This window comes from Leptidea sinapis, chromosome 15 (assembly GCF_905404315.1).
Source record: "Leptidea sinapis chromosome 15, ilLepSina1.1, whole genome shotgun sequence".
Classification (NCBI taxonomy): domain Eukaryota; kingdom Metazoa; phylum Arthropoda; class Insecta; order Lepidoptera; family Pieridae; genus Leptidea; species Leptidea sinapis.
Window position 1 is genome coordinate 6,389,205 of NC_066279.1, and position 18,580 is coordinate 6,407,784.

The window sequence follows — 18,580 nt, forward strand, 5'->3', positions numbered from 1 at the left end:
TTTAAGGATTTTTGCTTTGTTATACCAATGAAGTATAACTTCTCGCGTGCATACATACGTACCTACACACACACACTTTTTTATTTTTTCTTCAAAAAGAAAATATGAACTTTAATAATTATTAAATGTAAATAAATCAAGTGTATCTGATACATCCGCACCCGATGATAATTTATATTATATAAAATCAACAATAATAATTTTACGTCAATTTCCAAACTGAAACCTGACCCGACAGACGTTGTTCTGTTAATAAATGGTTCGAGAGATATGGTAAATGCGTGGGTGAGTGCGTGGGTGGGATCGTGACACGACAAACTATATATTTAAACCTTCCTTGAGCTTCAACGAATCTATTACAAAAGATTTAATTGAGATCGGTCGAATAGTTTAGGAGTTATTAGGGAACATACTAACATACATTCTCTTTTATATATATATATATATATATATAGATTTATTTATGTAGTAATACCTCAGCACTAACTTAACTTTAACTCAGCGTAAATATTATTGTTATTCTGTTTAGCCATTATAGTGTCTTAGAGCACATACCAGTATAACTTTATGTATTCGTTCCCACCTTCTGAGGGATCCTACTTGTACGTAGAACATTTCCATTTCCAGCAAAGGGAATGTGTAAATTTCCTGCATTACTAATCTTTTAATTGTCATGAATAATTTATTGTAAGAATATACAATTAGTACTTGTACTGCTAGACTACTAGACTAGAGTAATTAGCCTTTTTTATTGCGCCATACAATAGCTATATTATAGTATTTTATGCAGCACTTGTATAATGAGTTCCAAAAACAGGAGTGGTGCGGGTTGCGATGTGAGCTGCAGGCTCTTAGCTGTCTTAATTAGGTAGAATAACAACCATTAAGTAATATTATAGAAGTTTGAATCAGTAAGACTTAAATATCATGAAGATATTGAAGTTATTGATGCATCCAGCTAACTCCTCACCTATATTAATATTTCGTAGTGTACAAACTTCAAAAAGTCCGTGTTTCCGGGACGATACGACATGGGTACCTTGAAAAAAGGCGCGTACACCTTCCTTCAAGGCCGGCAACGCTCCTGTGATTCCTCTTGTGTTGCAAGAGAATGTGGGTGGCGGTGATCACTTAACACCAAGTGACCCGTACGCTCGTTTGTCCTCCTTTACCATAAAAAAAGTCCAAGAATAATATACAACAAAAATGGAATCAGAACTTCCCTTTTAAATTCAAGTAATCAATAAAAGAAGTTTGATAATGTTTGACAAGGACACCGAGTAATTTAGTTAATTTGATTACGTTACACTGCAGACATTGTAATTGTTTTGTAAAAAGCAGAGATATAAAAAAAAGACTGCAAATTCAATACCTGACATTTCTCATTAAAGCACAACTTTTTCCCAAGTGTTCAGTAAATCTGAAACTAGAAGATTCTAGAAGGTTTATCATCAATCAAGTCTTGTACCTATGCATAACAGAAACGTCTAGAAAACGGAGCTGAACTGTGCAATGATCTGATATTAAAATAACCTTTAATTAACTTAATACTTGTGTGTACGATATTAAATAGTACCATAATTATAAAGATATAATAAAAAACAATAAATAAAAAATTATTAATATAATTATAAACGTTGGCATAGCTTCTAAATTATAGCATACACTCGAACGAACCTGTTGTTCTTAAAGTATAATTTATTCAAATCAAAATCTCAACTTTTTGTCGGTTTTGGATCCATTATAATATATTTAAAAGCTACTTGAAACAATAACAGCAGAACGATAAGAAAAAAAAGTGTTTTGAGAGTAAATATTATTAATTATTGTAATTAAAATATATGTTGTTTGAAAAAACTAAAAAGATGTAAAAATAAAATGTTTATCAGATAATAAGACAATATCGCTTAAAACTCGCGAACTTATAATAATATATAAATGCTTTGTACTTTAGTTATAAGTTCCGCATCGTTCATAAATTTTGGTTCCAAATTTAATTTGTATAATTTATTATTTTCACACTACGGCACACTTCAATTGAACGTTACCTCTCTCTATGTTGTGGGCTCGTTGGTTCTTCGATTTTCATAGAACCTCTGATTATAAATTATGTCAAATGATCATCTCATTTAAGCCATTTCATCATCATCAGCCTGGAAGACGTCCACTGCTGGACAAAGGCCTCCCCCAAAGATCTCCACGACAATCGGTTCTGCGCTCTCTCTGTCCCCTCATCCAACGTATTCCGGCGATCTTGACCAGATCGTCGGTCCATCTTGTCGGGGGCCTACCAACACTACGTCTTCCGATACGTGGTCGCCATTCGAGAACTGCCCCAACGGCCATCTGCCCGTCGAACTAGGTGCCTTGCCCACTGCCACTTCAGTTTCGCAATCATTTGGGCTATGTCGGTGACTTTAGTTCTCCTAAGGATCTCCTCATTTCTGTTTGAATCTCGCAGGGAAACTCCGGGCACAGCTCTTTCCATTGCCCTCTGAGCGACAATGAGCTTTCTCATCAGGCCCATAGTTAACGACCACGTCTGTGTACCGTAACTCATCACTGGCAACACACACTGGCTGAAAACTTTCGTCTTGAGACACTGCGGTATTTGGGACGAGAAGATTTGAGTGAACCGCTTCTTCCAATTTAAATGCCGTTTTATAATGTTTTATTTATTCATATGACAGGACATCAAATCAGTCGTATTAATTCACAACAGTAAACTCTGGGTCACACAAAAATTTACAGTTTGATTCAGCAACCAACTGTGATATTTATTATACAATGACAATAATCTAGTTCAAATATTAATTTGGCAAAATTATTTAAAAAAAGCCACTACATTTCATTTGTCAAGACGATCATTATCATGTATCGACCCTTCTCTGATGTAAGACCTCCTATAAAAGATGTACTTAATCAAAGGTGACCTTAAGGCGAAGAGTAAAGAGAAAACACGCAAACAAGGTGTTTTTAGACAAGTTTTGTGGTGAAAATATAGCATTTGGAGCTATGAACACTACTTGATCATGTTACAAATACCCTTAAGCTTTATTTGTACGTTGCTAATGCTTGCAGTTGGTTATAGTTAACACTCCAGAGCCTTTTTGAACTACCACTTTACTTTGAAGTTGTACAAGTTTTTTGCATGGCATGACGCATTTATTTAGTACTACTCTCAGAAAAGTTATTCTTATAGCTTGTACTTTTTTATGTAGGTATATTTATTCAGATAAGAAATGATTAACGTGGATTGTAAGCATATAAACTGTTTTCAACTGTTAAAATGTTACGTTTTCCACGCAAAGAATTTTTAAAATTTTGGCGCTGTTACATTGATGGCGGCCGGCAGCCGTTAACTGATATCGCTCAAGGTCACTGACATTTGGTGTCGCCTTAAGTTGAATAACAATCAACGTGCGAACTTATATGAATAGTAATTTTGGATACTGATTATAATTAATATTTAAATGGATATTAAAGAAATATTTAACTACCAATATTTTTTTACCAAAGTGAATAAGATTAAGCCGTCATATTCAGCTACGTAGCAGCTAATGTAGGTTCAACTCGATCGCGCTCTCACAGTCAGTCTGAGCAAATTATACCAGAGTAATTTATACACAATTACAATTACATATTATTATTGTACATTATTTCTTTATATTCATAACAAAAAATAGTTGTTTTATCTTGTGTCGGTTCGGGTAGTTAAGAGCATTCCGTTTATTATTTTTAAATACTGCATAAGTATGTATATTGTATTCTGGATCTCGTTTTATATAAGCGGAAACCAGTAATTCGATTTTTATTTTTAGATTGTATTTAATCTAGATATTGTAAGGCTGTTGGTTTTCCATGTAAATAAAATAAAAAATCTGTTAGGCTATCTGGGCGTGTGACAAACAACTACTTTTTTAATTATTTATTTTACACACAGATAAGTATTTTACACTTTTACTTAAATTTATGTACAAACATAAGCCCATTCGGGTTTTGCCGTGTACTGTACTCGTCGCATGTTATAAATAATTAGATAAATAGAGAATAAGATATACTAAATGACATAATATCAGTACTTAAAATTAATTACGATGTGACTTCAATATTTTTTTACAATTGTTATTATAAATATTATTTACTTACAAACTTACAAACTTATTATTTTAAATTACAAACAAACAAACCTAGTTATTTAAATGTACCCTTCCATGAATTTACGTTTGTGTACTTATTTACCCTAAATTATATTACGAGTATAGACAACCTCGGCAAATGGTTACATACGGAAAATTATGACGAAATAGAATATTAATGATATAACAAAAAATAAGTGTTTCTGTATTTTGATGTATAGAATAAGTTTTTTAACAACACACACACATACAATTTTTTTTATTACCTAAAAATTAAGGTATTTACTTTCACCCTACATTGTATGGCTATAGAAGAGTGGTGTCTTCTCTCACTTGCGTTTTATATTTAAATGGCCCTAACCACAAGTTTTGTGTTGTAAATAAATATTTTTGATCTTTATCTTTATCATCATCTAGTACCGTCACTGCTTTAACAAAAAAGATTACGGATTTATCTTTGTAAGAGATATTTTGTGAAACTACGCCAATGCAAAAAACATAATCAAGAGAATTATCTGAAAATTACGTCAAAATCAGTACAGCCATTTTTTGGAGTTCATAATATTATACACTTTAATAGATATTCAGTGTACTATAAGGAATAATTATAATAATAATATTGACACACTTTTTACACAAATTATCTTGCCCCAAGTTAAGCATACATAGGCTATATGTTATGGGTTACAAGACAATGATATATTTAATTCAATATACTTACTTAAACATACATAAATTTATATAAACATACATAAATACATTTAAACATCCATGACTCGGAAACAAACATCCATATTCAGGAATATGAAAGACATGTAATTTAAAATTTTCGAAAAACATTTAATGAATTTAACATACCTTACGATTGCAATACATTCAAGAGAATGTAAATTCAAATCTTTTAAATGTCTCTAAAGTAATGACCTGATCTCCGGTCTGGTTTACCCTGACATTCAATAAACTTGGTCTTGTGAAATTCACCAAATTTCGGGCCGCGCCTACTAGAGGAACGAGAAAAAATTTACCCGCTAACATTTGGTTTGAGAATGTTAATATTCAGACTTAGATAATTTACACGTCTAAATAGGGTCTCTATCTAGGGTCCCCCCTAGATAGATACAGATAACTAGAACAGCCCAGGTTTATTAGTTTAGTGTGCCTAACAAGCTACGTCTTACACTCGATTGTGTCTCTTTGTGTTAGTGTGCGTGCATTGCTCAAAATAGAGGTTAACTATATTTTTTTTCGACGTCTCTCTAAACGTGTAAATGATCCATGTATTCAGAGATGTTAACAACTTTGAGATTTTGATCTGATAAGTTTCGGTTCAATCGTTTTGCGTAAAAAGTTTCATCACCTTTTCTAGCATACTAGCTTCAAACCGTGCCTTCGTTCTTTACTTTAATAATAATTATATTTATTAATAATTAATAATAGTATTACAAGTTAAAAATGTTTCTAAATTATATTATTAACTAGCTGACCCAGCAAACGTTGTTTTGCCATCATAGTTAACAACTGTAGTTAATCTACCAACTATAGGTAGCTAAAATTAAGTTTTTTTTTTTACCTCCTGAGAAAGTTAAACAGATACAAAGATTCTAATTAGTTATTCATTTAACCTATTCTTTCAATTTGATTTCTGAACGACGGGGGACACATCAAAGGAAAAACATAATTGTTTGTTTATTTTTTTCATTTTGAACATTTTCATATTTATTCACCTTTTGAACCTTCTCTCGACTTCCATAAATAATTCAAGACCAAAGTTAGCCAAATAGGTACAGCCGTTCTCGAGTTTTAGCGAGACTAACGAACAGTAATTAATTTTTATATGAACTGTGTTTCAGCTGTCAGTGACTTCTCGGTACCAGATAAAATTACCTACATAGTCAAATCAAATTATCAAAATCAGATAATATAAAATAAAAATACTGTCTAAATACAAAAGTGAGAATAAAATTAAAATAAAATAAAAGTATAACTTCTAAGAATGAGTGCGAACGACAGCGAAAGAAAAACAAATAGAATTCTCTTATTTTCCCCTTTTCACTTATAGCTCTTCATAGTGCTTCCTTAGTATTTGTAAGAGCTTCCATTAATACAATGGAGTAAATATATGTCACTATATCCTTTTCAGAATTCAGTAATCTTCGTTGCTTTTTTTTCTTTCATTTTTCAATGTCTATTATTTAGTAATATTAAAGATACCTATGCTTGTGTAGATTTTCTTAAGATTTCTTGAGAGTAATATTTTTAGAGCACATAGAATTTATGTATGGCAAACAATCAACTACCGGCTGCAGATTTCCTGAATCGATACGACTTAGGGACCTGAAAGCTTTGAGCAACGCATCTCTTGTCTACTCAACTCCCATCACGTGAGCCCCTTGAACGTTTGCCAACAATTATATAAAAAAAAATGGCAGTTGAAGAGACTGCTGATAGAAGTGAAAGCTTAGAACTTATAGTTTAGAACTTTAAAATTTCATAATGTTTAAAAACAATTAAATAGTTAATTTCTATTTACTTTAAATCTAATTTTCAATAATAGTACTATTTCAACAATGCACAGTAACATTGAACTTTTCACTAAATCTAAATCTATTTCACTTATAAGATATGACTTGGAATAATGTTGCACAATACGTCAGCAGTAAAGCTACAGATATACTGCTGTAAGCATTTTAGTGTCGCATAATTCTGAGATTTTAACCATCTAAAAAGTTTATAACTATATATATATATATATATATTTGTTTTTTTTTTATTTATCGTGCATGTTGACGCGAACCCATAAGATTTTCCTCTACTAAAAAGTGCCCAAGTGGCTACAGAAAAAAATTACTTCAAAATCTCAGGACACGCAAAAAAGTCAGCTTAGTAACAATTTATTTTTACAAATGTCATCTGGCCAGCTAAAAGTTGTAGTATATGGCTAGATAGCCCTCCTTATAGATTTATCACAAAATGTTAGTTCAGATCTAACTAATAGATCCAGAGTTACGCTGATTAAAACGAACTAAGTAATATATTATCAAGGGCGTTTCGTCTCCTTTATGCACAGCTATGAAGGCAGTGTCAAAACTCATAAAATATTGAATAATAGTACATTACAGTGGCCAGTAGTAGAGTCATTGATAGACGAACGTGTAAATAAGGGCCGTGTGTTATGTTCTGTACATTATGATCGGAAAAAACGTATAACAAATTACTCTGACGGCATTACAAATAAACTTTGTACCTATAATGTTATTCCTAAGAATAAGCCAAGAATATGCAAAATGTTACAAATCGACATTTTGCTTAAGATTAGTTTATTCGGACGTATAAGGTTTCCAGAGTTTTGCAAGGCTGAATTATCATTGTATTGACAGGGTTGTCGAAGATGTACTCAATATTTTGCATATTCTTGGTTTATTCTCAGGTATAACTTCGTAGTCTCGATATAAAATCTGTAATTAGATTTATTATGTCTGTAGTCCGATAAAACTCTTAATAAATTTGCAGCCTGATATGAACATTGGGAATTACCCGACGGAAATTATTTAGTCGTCTTATCCAGTGCTAATCAGTGGCCATATGTGTTGTGGTTCCACTCAATTAACATCTAAATACTAATATTATTATAAGTCACTTTAGTTTTTTTTTTAAATAATATATAACCTATACCAAGTCCAAAAATAATTTAATCTGTAGGTAAATAACTGCGCGTGTTAAAACCTCATCCTCTTGGTCACTTTCTTTTATTTTTTATTATTATTTTATTTATTTAGTGCAGTCAATGAGACAATGTATTCAATGACAATCTATGAGACGATCAATTCAAACAATAATAATGTAAACCAAAACCTTACAGTTGTTCGCGTTTCATCATCATCAGCCGGTAGACGTCTACTGCTGGACAAAGTGCTCCCCCAAAGATTTTCACGACGATCATTCCTGCGCTGTCCTCATCCAACGCATTTCGGCAATTTTGACCAAATTGTCGGTCCATCTTGTGACGGGCGTACCAACACTGCGTCTTCCGTGTGTATTAGGGTCTTTAAACACCTTCCAAAGAAAATTAGAGAGATGCCTAAAACAGTAACGCAGTAAAAATTAAAATAATGGCTAATAGATAAATGCTTTTATAGTTTAAAGGAATTCCTTAGCCAAAAATAATAGTATTTAAATGTTATTTTTTGAGAGGTACCTACAAACTAATGTTTATTTTATATTATATTATTGAATTAAAGCTATATAATGTGTATTAATGACGTATAAATATAAAAATTCCAATATTGACAATCAAATTTTTGTATGCCGATATATTGGCGAATTGTGCTGTACACCTATTAATTGTTAACAATTATGTTACCACGATTCATACAAATAAATCATTTCATTCCGGTACGTGGTCGCCATTCGAGGACTTTACTACTCCAACGGCTATCTGTCCGTCAAACTATGTGCCCTGCCCACTGCCACTTCAGTTTCGCAATCAATTGCGCTATGTTCTTCTACTTAGGTACTTGTTGTTGTTTTACCTACTTTGGTTCTCCTACGGATCTCCTCATTTCTGTATCGATCTCGCAGGGAAACTCCTCTCCATTGCCCTCTGAGCGACCATGAGCTTTCTCATAAGCTCATTATCATTATTATTTAACAGTTTTGAAGAAAAACATGTCAATCTCAAATAAAAAAAAACGTACGTGTCGGGACGCCCAACAGAAGTTAAAACTTAAACTAAACTAAGTTGTTTTGTTTTTGTATATTAGTATGATTATGTAAAGAAAGGTTATTTATTAATAAAATATTTTATTAATTTTATACTTCATGAATATTGTGGATGTACATTCATTAGTATCATTATTTAATCCTATAATAGTAACAATTGGTTAGAGTGAGAGAGGAGGAGGTAGGCTCTGACAGCTGCCGTATTCGTAACAGAAAGGGAAGCCAGACAGACTGGCGCCGTAACGCGTTACGTTACAAAGCGGTTTACCCTCTCATAAGAAGCTATAACTTCAAAATGTTATTTTTCTTGTTGCAGATACAATGGAGATCATAGACAGGATAGTGGACAGCTACCATGACTTAATGGACAATAAAAGTGATCAAAGAGTAAAGGACTGGTTTCTGATGTCATCGCCGTTTCCCACGCTGTGCATCTGCCTGACATATGTCTTCATTGTAAAAGTAAGTACATATTTTTGAAGTTATACTTCTTAAGGCGCGTTATGAAAAAAATATGAGAGTGAAATTTTAAAATGCGCGCGCATCACTGTAACACAAAAGGTTGAAGTAACACAAAAGTAACAAGCTGGAGTTGCTTATAAAAATTTGTCTTTTAGTGATTGATAGTTATCAATTATGGACATTTGACACATTACTGACAAATTCCATTGATTGTTTGTTTTATTTATTTAGAGCATTGGTAACAAGACCAAACCAAACTAAAATACAACAAAATAATATTTTAAATCATATTTAAATAGGTTTATAACTGCAAAATTACATTGACATAAAAGCAAAATATAATGACGTTTGTACTTTTTTGATGTTATTGAAGATAAACTTCTTTGACTATTTACGTTGCACGCGCACAACGACATCTAAAAATAAAAGTTTTTAGAAGTTTTCTGACGTTTGCGACATTAATTAGTTTTTTTGGTTTATTCATCCATTATTAGGACAGGCAATTACACACGTACAGGCGTATTCGTTAATACTCAATAATTTATTTTACGATTTTTACAATATTGTTCATTCTACAAACGTAGAATAGCCCGACGAATAAATAATTTAAAAGATTTGTTTTGTTAAGCCAAAGATGTATAACTTCCTGCGTGCATACATAAGTATACACAAATTTTTTATGCATTAGTAACGGCCTGGTGCTCTTCAGTATCAGCTCCGGATCCTGGGCTCTATGAATCGCTCTATCTCTTGGTGTTGCGTAGAGACGTCGCTTTGTTATGTGTCTTCTGCTGCATTTACCATGTGAAGTATTCTGAAGAGCTGTTTGACCTGAAGCGGTGCAGTTTTCAAGTAACTTTCTGCCACGTACAACTAAACTGTGGAATAAACTTTCTTGTGCAGTCTTTCCAGGATGATATGACATGGGTATCTTCAAAAAAAGCTAAACAGGCATCAAGTCAGGCATCAATCAGGTCGTTATATAATTGTCGTCATTGATGAAATAAATAAAGGAACGAGGATGTAAAAATATTTTTCTATTAGTTAAATCTATTCCATGTTTTTTAAGAATCTGAGTGCAATAAGTTGTACATAGTTTAAGTTGTATCAATATTGACTATTTCAATTGCTTTATATTACTATATTGGACAAGTGCGACAAACTCTTAGTAAAGGCACAAATGAGTTGTAGCTCATTAGACCATTGCGTAGTTATTTGTACATTGACTCAAACTCAGTCAGATCTTTATTCAAATAGATTAATGGAATAGTTGACTCGAGCTCAAATACAAAATACAATCACGGATAAAATAAAAAATAATACGGCACATTTTTACAATGAATCAGAAAATATAACATTTCTTATTAGGATATTCCTATTAAGAAATGTTATATTTTCTAATTCGCTCGTATCATGTCCTGTTTGTTTTCAAAGTATGAGAATCAAGTACATCAAATGAATGTTAAAATAATAGAATCATTCATGACGCTTTGATTGAATGGAAAATCATTCTCAAGTATTTTAATGATCTCTACGAGTAAGGTCGTCACATCATTGCGGCTGTAGGCTGGGTCGGATTTACCATCAAACGACCCTACACATCCTAAGAATGTAGAACTAGAATGTAGTTTAAGGATAGGCTTCGATGACTTTAAAATACTGTTTGTAAGTAGAAAAAGTAGAATAGAAAAGTTCCTGAGAAAAAAATTAACAATTCATAATAATTGTTCTAGAGTTTAGGTTCTAGCTACAGAATCTTTGTAAGAGGTGTTTTTTTATATAATTACTACACACTGTATAATAATGCCTAATTTTAAGAGTTAATAATCCTATTACTTAAATAGGAGAATTATTTAAATATCTATTCTAATAATAAGAACACATAACAAATCTACTTTAGATATTCTAAAAATGTCTACTATTTTTCTCTAAGTGTTTTCAGTAAGCATATTATAATGCACCAGAATTGAGCTGATCAAAGATAGTATTAACCATTTTTAGATATCTAAATTTCTCCCATTTTAAAATATTTTCATAATTTTGGCCTTATATTCTAACGACACTCACCAAAATCATGAGAAATATCGACACACAAGAGATATAAGAAGAAATTAAAAGAATCTTCTTTTTATAAGTACCAAGTGTTGATATATATGAGCCAAAATAAATACATCTACACCTTTCAACACCTTACTTCTTAAGGAGGAGGACATGGCTGGTGAACATCACTGCATGGAAACATGAACCCATGATTCCATGATTCCATGTCAGGTAAAGCTGAGCCTTCTCCTTTTGCCTTATCATCGCTTAATTATGTATTTTTATTTTTGTAATGTTCTGTACGGCAATTAATTTTTATTGTTTTCAAAATAACTTATGACCTAAAATTTCAAATAACAAGCTATAGGTATATATTGAATTAAAAAAAATACCGATGAATTGAGAACCTCCTCCTTTTTTGAAGTCGGTTAAAAAGTGGGAGACACTTTACAAGTTTTTATACAAGAGGGGGCAAATAGGCAAGAGGCATACGGTATGGGGTGTGGGTTACATAAAAGTTATCCTTATCTTTTAAGCTCAGCTCTTATATAGTCTATATTTGTTTTTTAAATAATAGTTCAATATCGGACGGAGTAATTCACAGTCACAGCACTACAACGATAAACTAAAAATAAACTGGATGTGGTATAATATACTACTAACGCTCACATATATTTCGCGAGGCATAAAAAAGCACTGAATGGGTTGAGATTTGTTTGCGCATGTGTACAATCGCGGACAAAATTGTTCAACATAACAACCGTATGTTTTCATCAACATTTGTTAAGTTTCTGTACACGACTGTACTTTTGAAGCGCCAACAATGTCTTGGCCAATTGACATGCGCCGCATGTCCCCCTCCGCACCACTCCGCTTACCGCCAATTGGTTCAGCAAATCACTAATGCGCCGGTACATCGAAAACTCTGCATTTTCCGGGGCGGGAATCATACCCGTAGTGATAGTATAATCTGAGTCTGTTATGGGCAGATTATGCTTATCATTACGTTGATCATGCAGTCAATGCGTGACTTGTTGCTATAAATAAATTATTTTTTTTTGTAACTTGATACGAGTGGAATCCGGAATGGCTTTAAATAATAATATAAGAATATGATTCAACAAAACAAGTTTAGATTAATTTGTATGCTAATATCGGTTCATTATTGTATATGTATTGTACTGCTATAATATGTAATATTGAGAAAATGATGCGTCTTTGACATGAGTGACTGGAGTTCTTGAGCAGTGAATAATAACAGAATACTTTTTATTAAAAAATATTATGTTTAAGATGACTTTTCAAAATATCATTTGCAAGAACGCTTGTATTTTATTTTATATAACCATCAAAATATTTGTAAATAGCTATTCGGTACCCCTTTGGAAAGTATTAAATAACGTGTTTTATAAATTAAATAAATAAAAAAATATCTTTTTTCCTTTTATATGTAATAATTAAACTTATGTAACTTAAAGTCTATAATCAACTTTAAATTGTTATTAAATTTTATTTTAAATTATATTGGTAATTAGTTAATAGTTAGTAATAATAAGTATGTAATAATTAATAATAGTTACAGCAGCAACTGTGAATGTTGTGTACATCTATTATTGGTACTCGCATCAGTAATATAATTTCCTAGATAGTGTTATATGTAATAAATAAATAAATAAAAAATAAAATAAATGTTTATTGTTCGATTTCCCTTTACAATCTCTTTGTATGCATTAAACTTCAAATTTATCAAATTATATAATTTTAAACAAACAGTTAAAACCGTCGATAAAAAATTTTCTTTTAAACGTCAAACTCTAACGTGTTTTATAAAAAATAAACAAATATTTTTTGCTGCCATTATGTGGTGCTATTAAGAATATTGTTATACTTTAGAAAGAGAAAGACCTATGTTACTAACAATTTATTGTTTACAGGTACTAGGGCCTGGGTTTATGAAGAACAGAAAGCCCTACGATCTACAGAAAGTCCTAATATGGTACAACCTCTTCCAAGTTATATTTAGCGCGTGGCTGTTCTATGAGGTAAGCATTTCTGATTGCAAAATAATACAATATTTTGGATAATAAGTGAATGTGTCTGACATATTTCATTTATTTATTTAAATGTATTTTAATTATTTTTCTACTAGTATTTTTAATTTAAATACTTTTTTAATTAACCTATTGATATCATGTATGCTGCAAATCACGTGACTAGTTCTTGGTCCTATCCATCATAATTGATGATTGGTAAGGTCCTTCACCTTAAAGGTTAGTCCATCGTGGTCTCTTGTCATGGCCGAACTTGTTTTCTAATCTGCAAATATTGGGGTTGAGTAGGTTGTCAACTGTAAAGTAGATCCTGTAAATGAAGCCACAATCTGAGAGTTGAACAAAGCGTACAAGATTTCATCAACGATACGCCACTCGAACGGTTGGCTCAGTTGGTAAAAGCGTTCGCACGGAACGCGAGAGGTCGCCGGTTCGAGTCCCGCATCGTTCATAAAATTTTGTTTTCAAATTTTATTTGTGTTAATTTTTTCTTGTGATAAATTTAATCCCAGAAGTGAGGGTTATCACTTTGAAACAACAAATTGTTCATACTTTATTAATTATCTTGCCCTTATGAAAGACACGCCAAGCTTGCTTCATAATTTATGTTAAATTGAAGTACAGTAAATTACTTATAAAACGGCTGGATCACTTGGCGTTGCGTAGAAACGTCGCTTCATTGTGTGTCTTCTACCGCATTTGTCACGTAGAGTGTTCTGAAGAGCTGTTTCACCTGATTCCTGCCCCCGAATTCCACCTTCGCATGACACGCCACAAATTAGTCATCATCACCATCTGGATTTGTGGCGGTCCTTCACAGTGCGGTTCCAAGGAACTTTCTTCCACTTACTACAAAGCTGTGGAATGAGCTTCCTTGTGCGGTGTTTCCGGGACGTTACGGCATGGGAACCTACAAAAAAAGCGAATTCCTCTGGTATAGCAAGATAATGTGGGCGGCGGTGATCACTTAACACCAGGTGATCCGTACGCTCGTTTGTCCTCATTTTCCATAAAAAACCAATCGGTAAGTGAGTGGTAATCTGGAAAACACAGCTGTCTAATGTAAGGATACGCTTTGATCAAGTTTATATTATTATCTCCGTAATATCTTCTTAGAAAAAGAGTTAAATATCTTTTAGTAGATAGAAATATAATTACTGAATGAAATATATTAATGTCATCATTATTCATTAGTTAATTTTTCTTGCCACTTCTAATTACCAATACTTGACAGGTCAGTGCTTACAATTATTCATGTATGATAAAATATTATTCTGCAATCATATATTTTTTTTAATTTAGCTGTTTTACTTTATTATCTTTAACGCAAATTCAAAATAGTATGCACAGATAAATCACGTTTATTATATCAGTACCAGATTTTATCAATTTTTTTTTGTTCGATAAGGGGAGGAATATTTTCATAAAGACACCAGCCACTAGCCAGCCACTCTTTCTTTTATGGATGAGGAGGACAAACGAGGACTACGCCGCCCCCATTCTCTTGCAACAGCAATGAAATCACAGGAGCGTTGCCGGCCTTTAAAGTACTTTAACGCGCTTTTTATGATGGTACCCATGACGTATCGACCTGGAAAGTTTCCTGAAAACCGTTTCAATTCGAGCAGCACGGCTAATTTTGATTGGCATTCATTTTTACCCATTAAAAGCTCTCCCGCTTTAGTGGAACCGTGTTAGCATTACTCATTGTAGGCAGATGTAAAGGAGGTAATACTTAATACTTAGAGGTACAATGTACGTCCAGTGTTTGCGAATCCTGTAGTCACCTCAAAGAATGAGGCAATATTTCACGCACTCAAATATCGTTACACATATGGGGATTGTTCCCGTCGTTGGTCTGGGACCCCCCTAGCGTCAGTTCCAAACGTATAACAGCATAAAGCACGCAGCTACTCAAACAGAACTCAGCTAATATTGCAATCGTCTGGCGTTGCACAGAGACGCCTTTTCTACGACATTACCACAGGCATTGTTAAAGAATTATATGTACCTTAAGGGCTATGTTTCACTGGGACACCACGGTGGCGCAACCAGTCACGCCACCTTGGCGACCGTAAGCTACCAAACTAGACACCAGTGGGAGGCTCCTTTGCGCACAATGCCGGATAGATAATGGGCACCACAACGGCGCCGATTTCTGCCTTGAAGCAGTAATCTGTAAGCATTATTGTGTTTCGATCTGAAGGGCGTCGTAGGTAGTGAAATTACTGGGCAACTGAGACTTAACATCTTTTGTCTCAATAATCCTGAGCGACATTGCATTATAATGGGCAGGTCGTATCAATTACCATCAGCTGAATGTCCTGCTCGTCTCGTCCCTTATTTTATAAAAAAAAAATTAAAAAACCACCAGAGTCATGACGCGTCCCAGCTCTTCCGCCACGAATTTAGTTGCGCAACCAAACCAACACGCAGGTGACTAACTCCATGTGGAGCTGTATACATTTTGTTGGTAGCTGATGACTGGTTGCGTCACCGTGGTGTCCCTAAGCTCTAAAATGGTAGCACTGTCGCGTGAATCATCAGGTATCGCAAGATATCATAGGCTAAAATCACTTACGGCCATTCCCAATATTCAGTCTATCTCCGGTTGTGGCTTACTTGAGATAAAAAATTGTAACTATCGTTGAGTTTTCTATTCCAATAACCTTATCGACGGTAACTCATCGGTACACGCTGTCTGACAATGGGACGACGTATAGCTTACCAGCGATAGAATTTTCTATGGAAATTGCAATTCACGCGTCCCAATATAAGGCTATAAGAATGACTTATCGGGTATATTGGGACAGCTAAGATTATTGACAGCTAATTACTGACAGTAGAAGGTAGTAATTTATATAAATATCTGTAGATAGTATATTGGGAACGGCCGTTACCCAGGCTGAAATTACTTACACGTCACCTTACGCTAAAAAGCAAATTTGTAAATATTTTAATGCAGATGTATTCCACAGAGCATTGTCAGTGGATGGTTCACATCACACAGCTTCCGATGCCAACCCGTCGACTACTCCAACTCTCCTCATGCCATGCGGGTAACTACTATTATTAGTAACATAATGCAATTTAAAAAAAATGAATTTAATAGGAATATTTACGAGAAACTTCTCATACATGTTACATTGGATTTAACATCCTATTATTTGAAGTTACACTTTTGGTGCTTTACGTAAAAGTTATCAGAATGAATTTTTAAGATGCGCGCGCACATCGTCACGCAAATTCGACACCCTGACGTTAGCTTCTCAACTGTACCACTTATTTTTAAATTGCTTCTTTATTACAATATTGTTATTCTAACGTAAAGTAGCTAGAGGGATATTTTTTTAGGATTTTTGTTTTATTACGCCAAAGAAGAATAACTTCATGCGTGCGGACATAAATCTATACACATTGTTTTAAATAAAATGTGTAACGCACATGCACATACACAATTGACAATAGAAATACATAAATCCCAACGTGGCACACCAAATCGGTAACTTGTTAGTTGTTGCTCAAAGTATGTACTTACAATATATAAGCCTATAGACGAATTACTAACAAGATCGAAAAGGCACGCGAATCTATTGTTACTATAACCGATTCTGATTGACAAGTCCTAAACAGTCAACCACGTGTGGAGTTAGAACCTTTGTATTTTGAATATTAAACCGCTTTCCTCGTTTATCTTAATAGCTAGGCGTAGTATTTTAATTTATGAAGTATTTTATTAAAATTCACTATGATACACATATTTTCCTTTTTACTGCCACCTAGCGGTAAAGACCCATACTTCAATCACTGTGTAGATTCGGAAATATAATTCAAGATCAAAAATGTAAACAATGGTGTTGCCAACAACAAATAATAACATTTTTCATTGTGCGTGTTGAAATATACTAAAATATCATGTATCAATCCTAGAAGGGAGGGTTATCACTTCAAAAAACGTGAGCGACATCTCAAGTCAATTTCCTAATATGTAAATATTGGGGTTGAGCAGGTTATCAACTGTAAAGTAGATCCTGTAGATGAAGCCACAACCTGAGAGTTGAACAAAGCAAACAGAATTTTATAACGAGGCGGTACTCGAACGGTTAGCTCAGTTGGTTACAGAACCGGCACGGAACGCCGGAGGTCGTGGGTTAGAATCCCGCATCGTTCATAAAATTTTGTTTTTCAAATTTTATTTGTTTAAAATATCATTTTAAAATTATAATTTTACACTTATAAGTGTAGTTATACATATAATTAAATATTGCACAACGTTTTCTCTTTGTAATATAGCATAAAATACATCCAAAAATTAAAATGTAAATTTATTGTGCAAGCTTTGCTTTGACACTGGCAATAAGTCAGAAGCTCTAAACATTTGGCTCGTCTACAAAAGAAATACGTAAATGATGATACAAAAATCTTGGTCGTAGTGACAGGTATGACTGGTCATACATATTGTTTTGTTCATTCGGTTTCTGACGATCATCGTGACTGAATGTGCTTTTCTTGATTTCCCGTTCTAGCTGTTAAGTTATTGTTTGTTGTTAAGTTTTCTTTATTTTGTTTATCAATTTTGTTTCATTTCGTTGTTGTCAATTGTCATAGCATATCGAATCATGGTTGCTGAGCCAGGTTCATAAGTTTAAGTTAAAAACACTGAAAATTCGCTCTTTATGCAAAGTGGTAAGAGGTCACACTGCCATAGCTAAAAACCAATTCGGTATTTGTTTTAAGGCCTAACAAAAATCAAGCAATGCAACGAAAGCGCAAATTATTAAATAGCTCATATCCAAAAATATGAATTGTAAAGAAAATATGATAAAAGCTCAGTCACTAGAAATCGTAACAAGAGAAAAATTTAATCATCAAAAAATTTTGCTGGGGACAAGTTGGCTGCGGAAAATAAAATTAATTGTAAAATTAACCAATTCCGATTTGTCGACAAAAAGCTTATCAGACCCCGAATCAGAGAGCGAATATAAATATTGTAATCTTATGTTTGGTGACCATTATCAAATTAAGACATTTGTAAATATTTTATATATATATTCTAGCTGACCCAGCAAACGTTGTATTGCCGATATTAAAATCGCGATACAAAAGTAACTGTTGATCGTAGATGGGTGAAAATTTGAAGTTGTATGTATTTTTAGATGCTGACTCATA

General features: G+C 33.2%; 1 protein-coding gene across 1 annotated transcript in view; it reads left to right on the forward strand.

Moving 5' to 3' along the window:
- Window positions 1-18,580, forward strand: part of LOC126968225 (elongation of very long chain fatty acids protein AAEL008004) — a 59,577-nt gene that overhangs the window by 23,060 nt on the left and 17,937 nt on the right. The window contains exons 2-4 of the mRNA XM_050813098.1: window positions 9,175-9,320; window positions 13,295-13,402; window positions 16,390-16,470. Coding sequence (XP_050669055.1) covers window positions 9,180-9,320; window positions 13,295-13,402; window positions 16,390-16,470 — 330 coding nt within the window. The 5' untranslated portion in view covers window positions 9,175-9,179. The remainder of the gene's footprint in view (window positions 1-9,174; window positions 9,321-13,294; window positions 13,403-16,389; window positions 16,471-18,580) is intronic.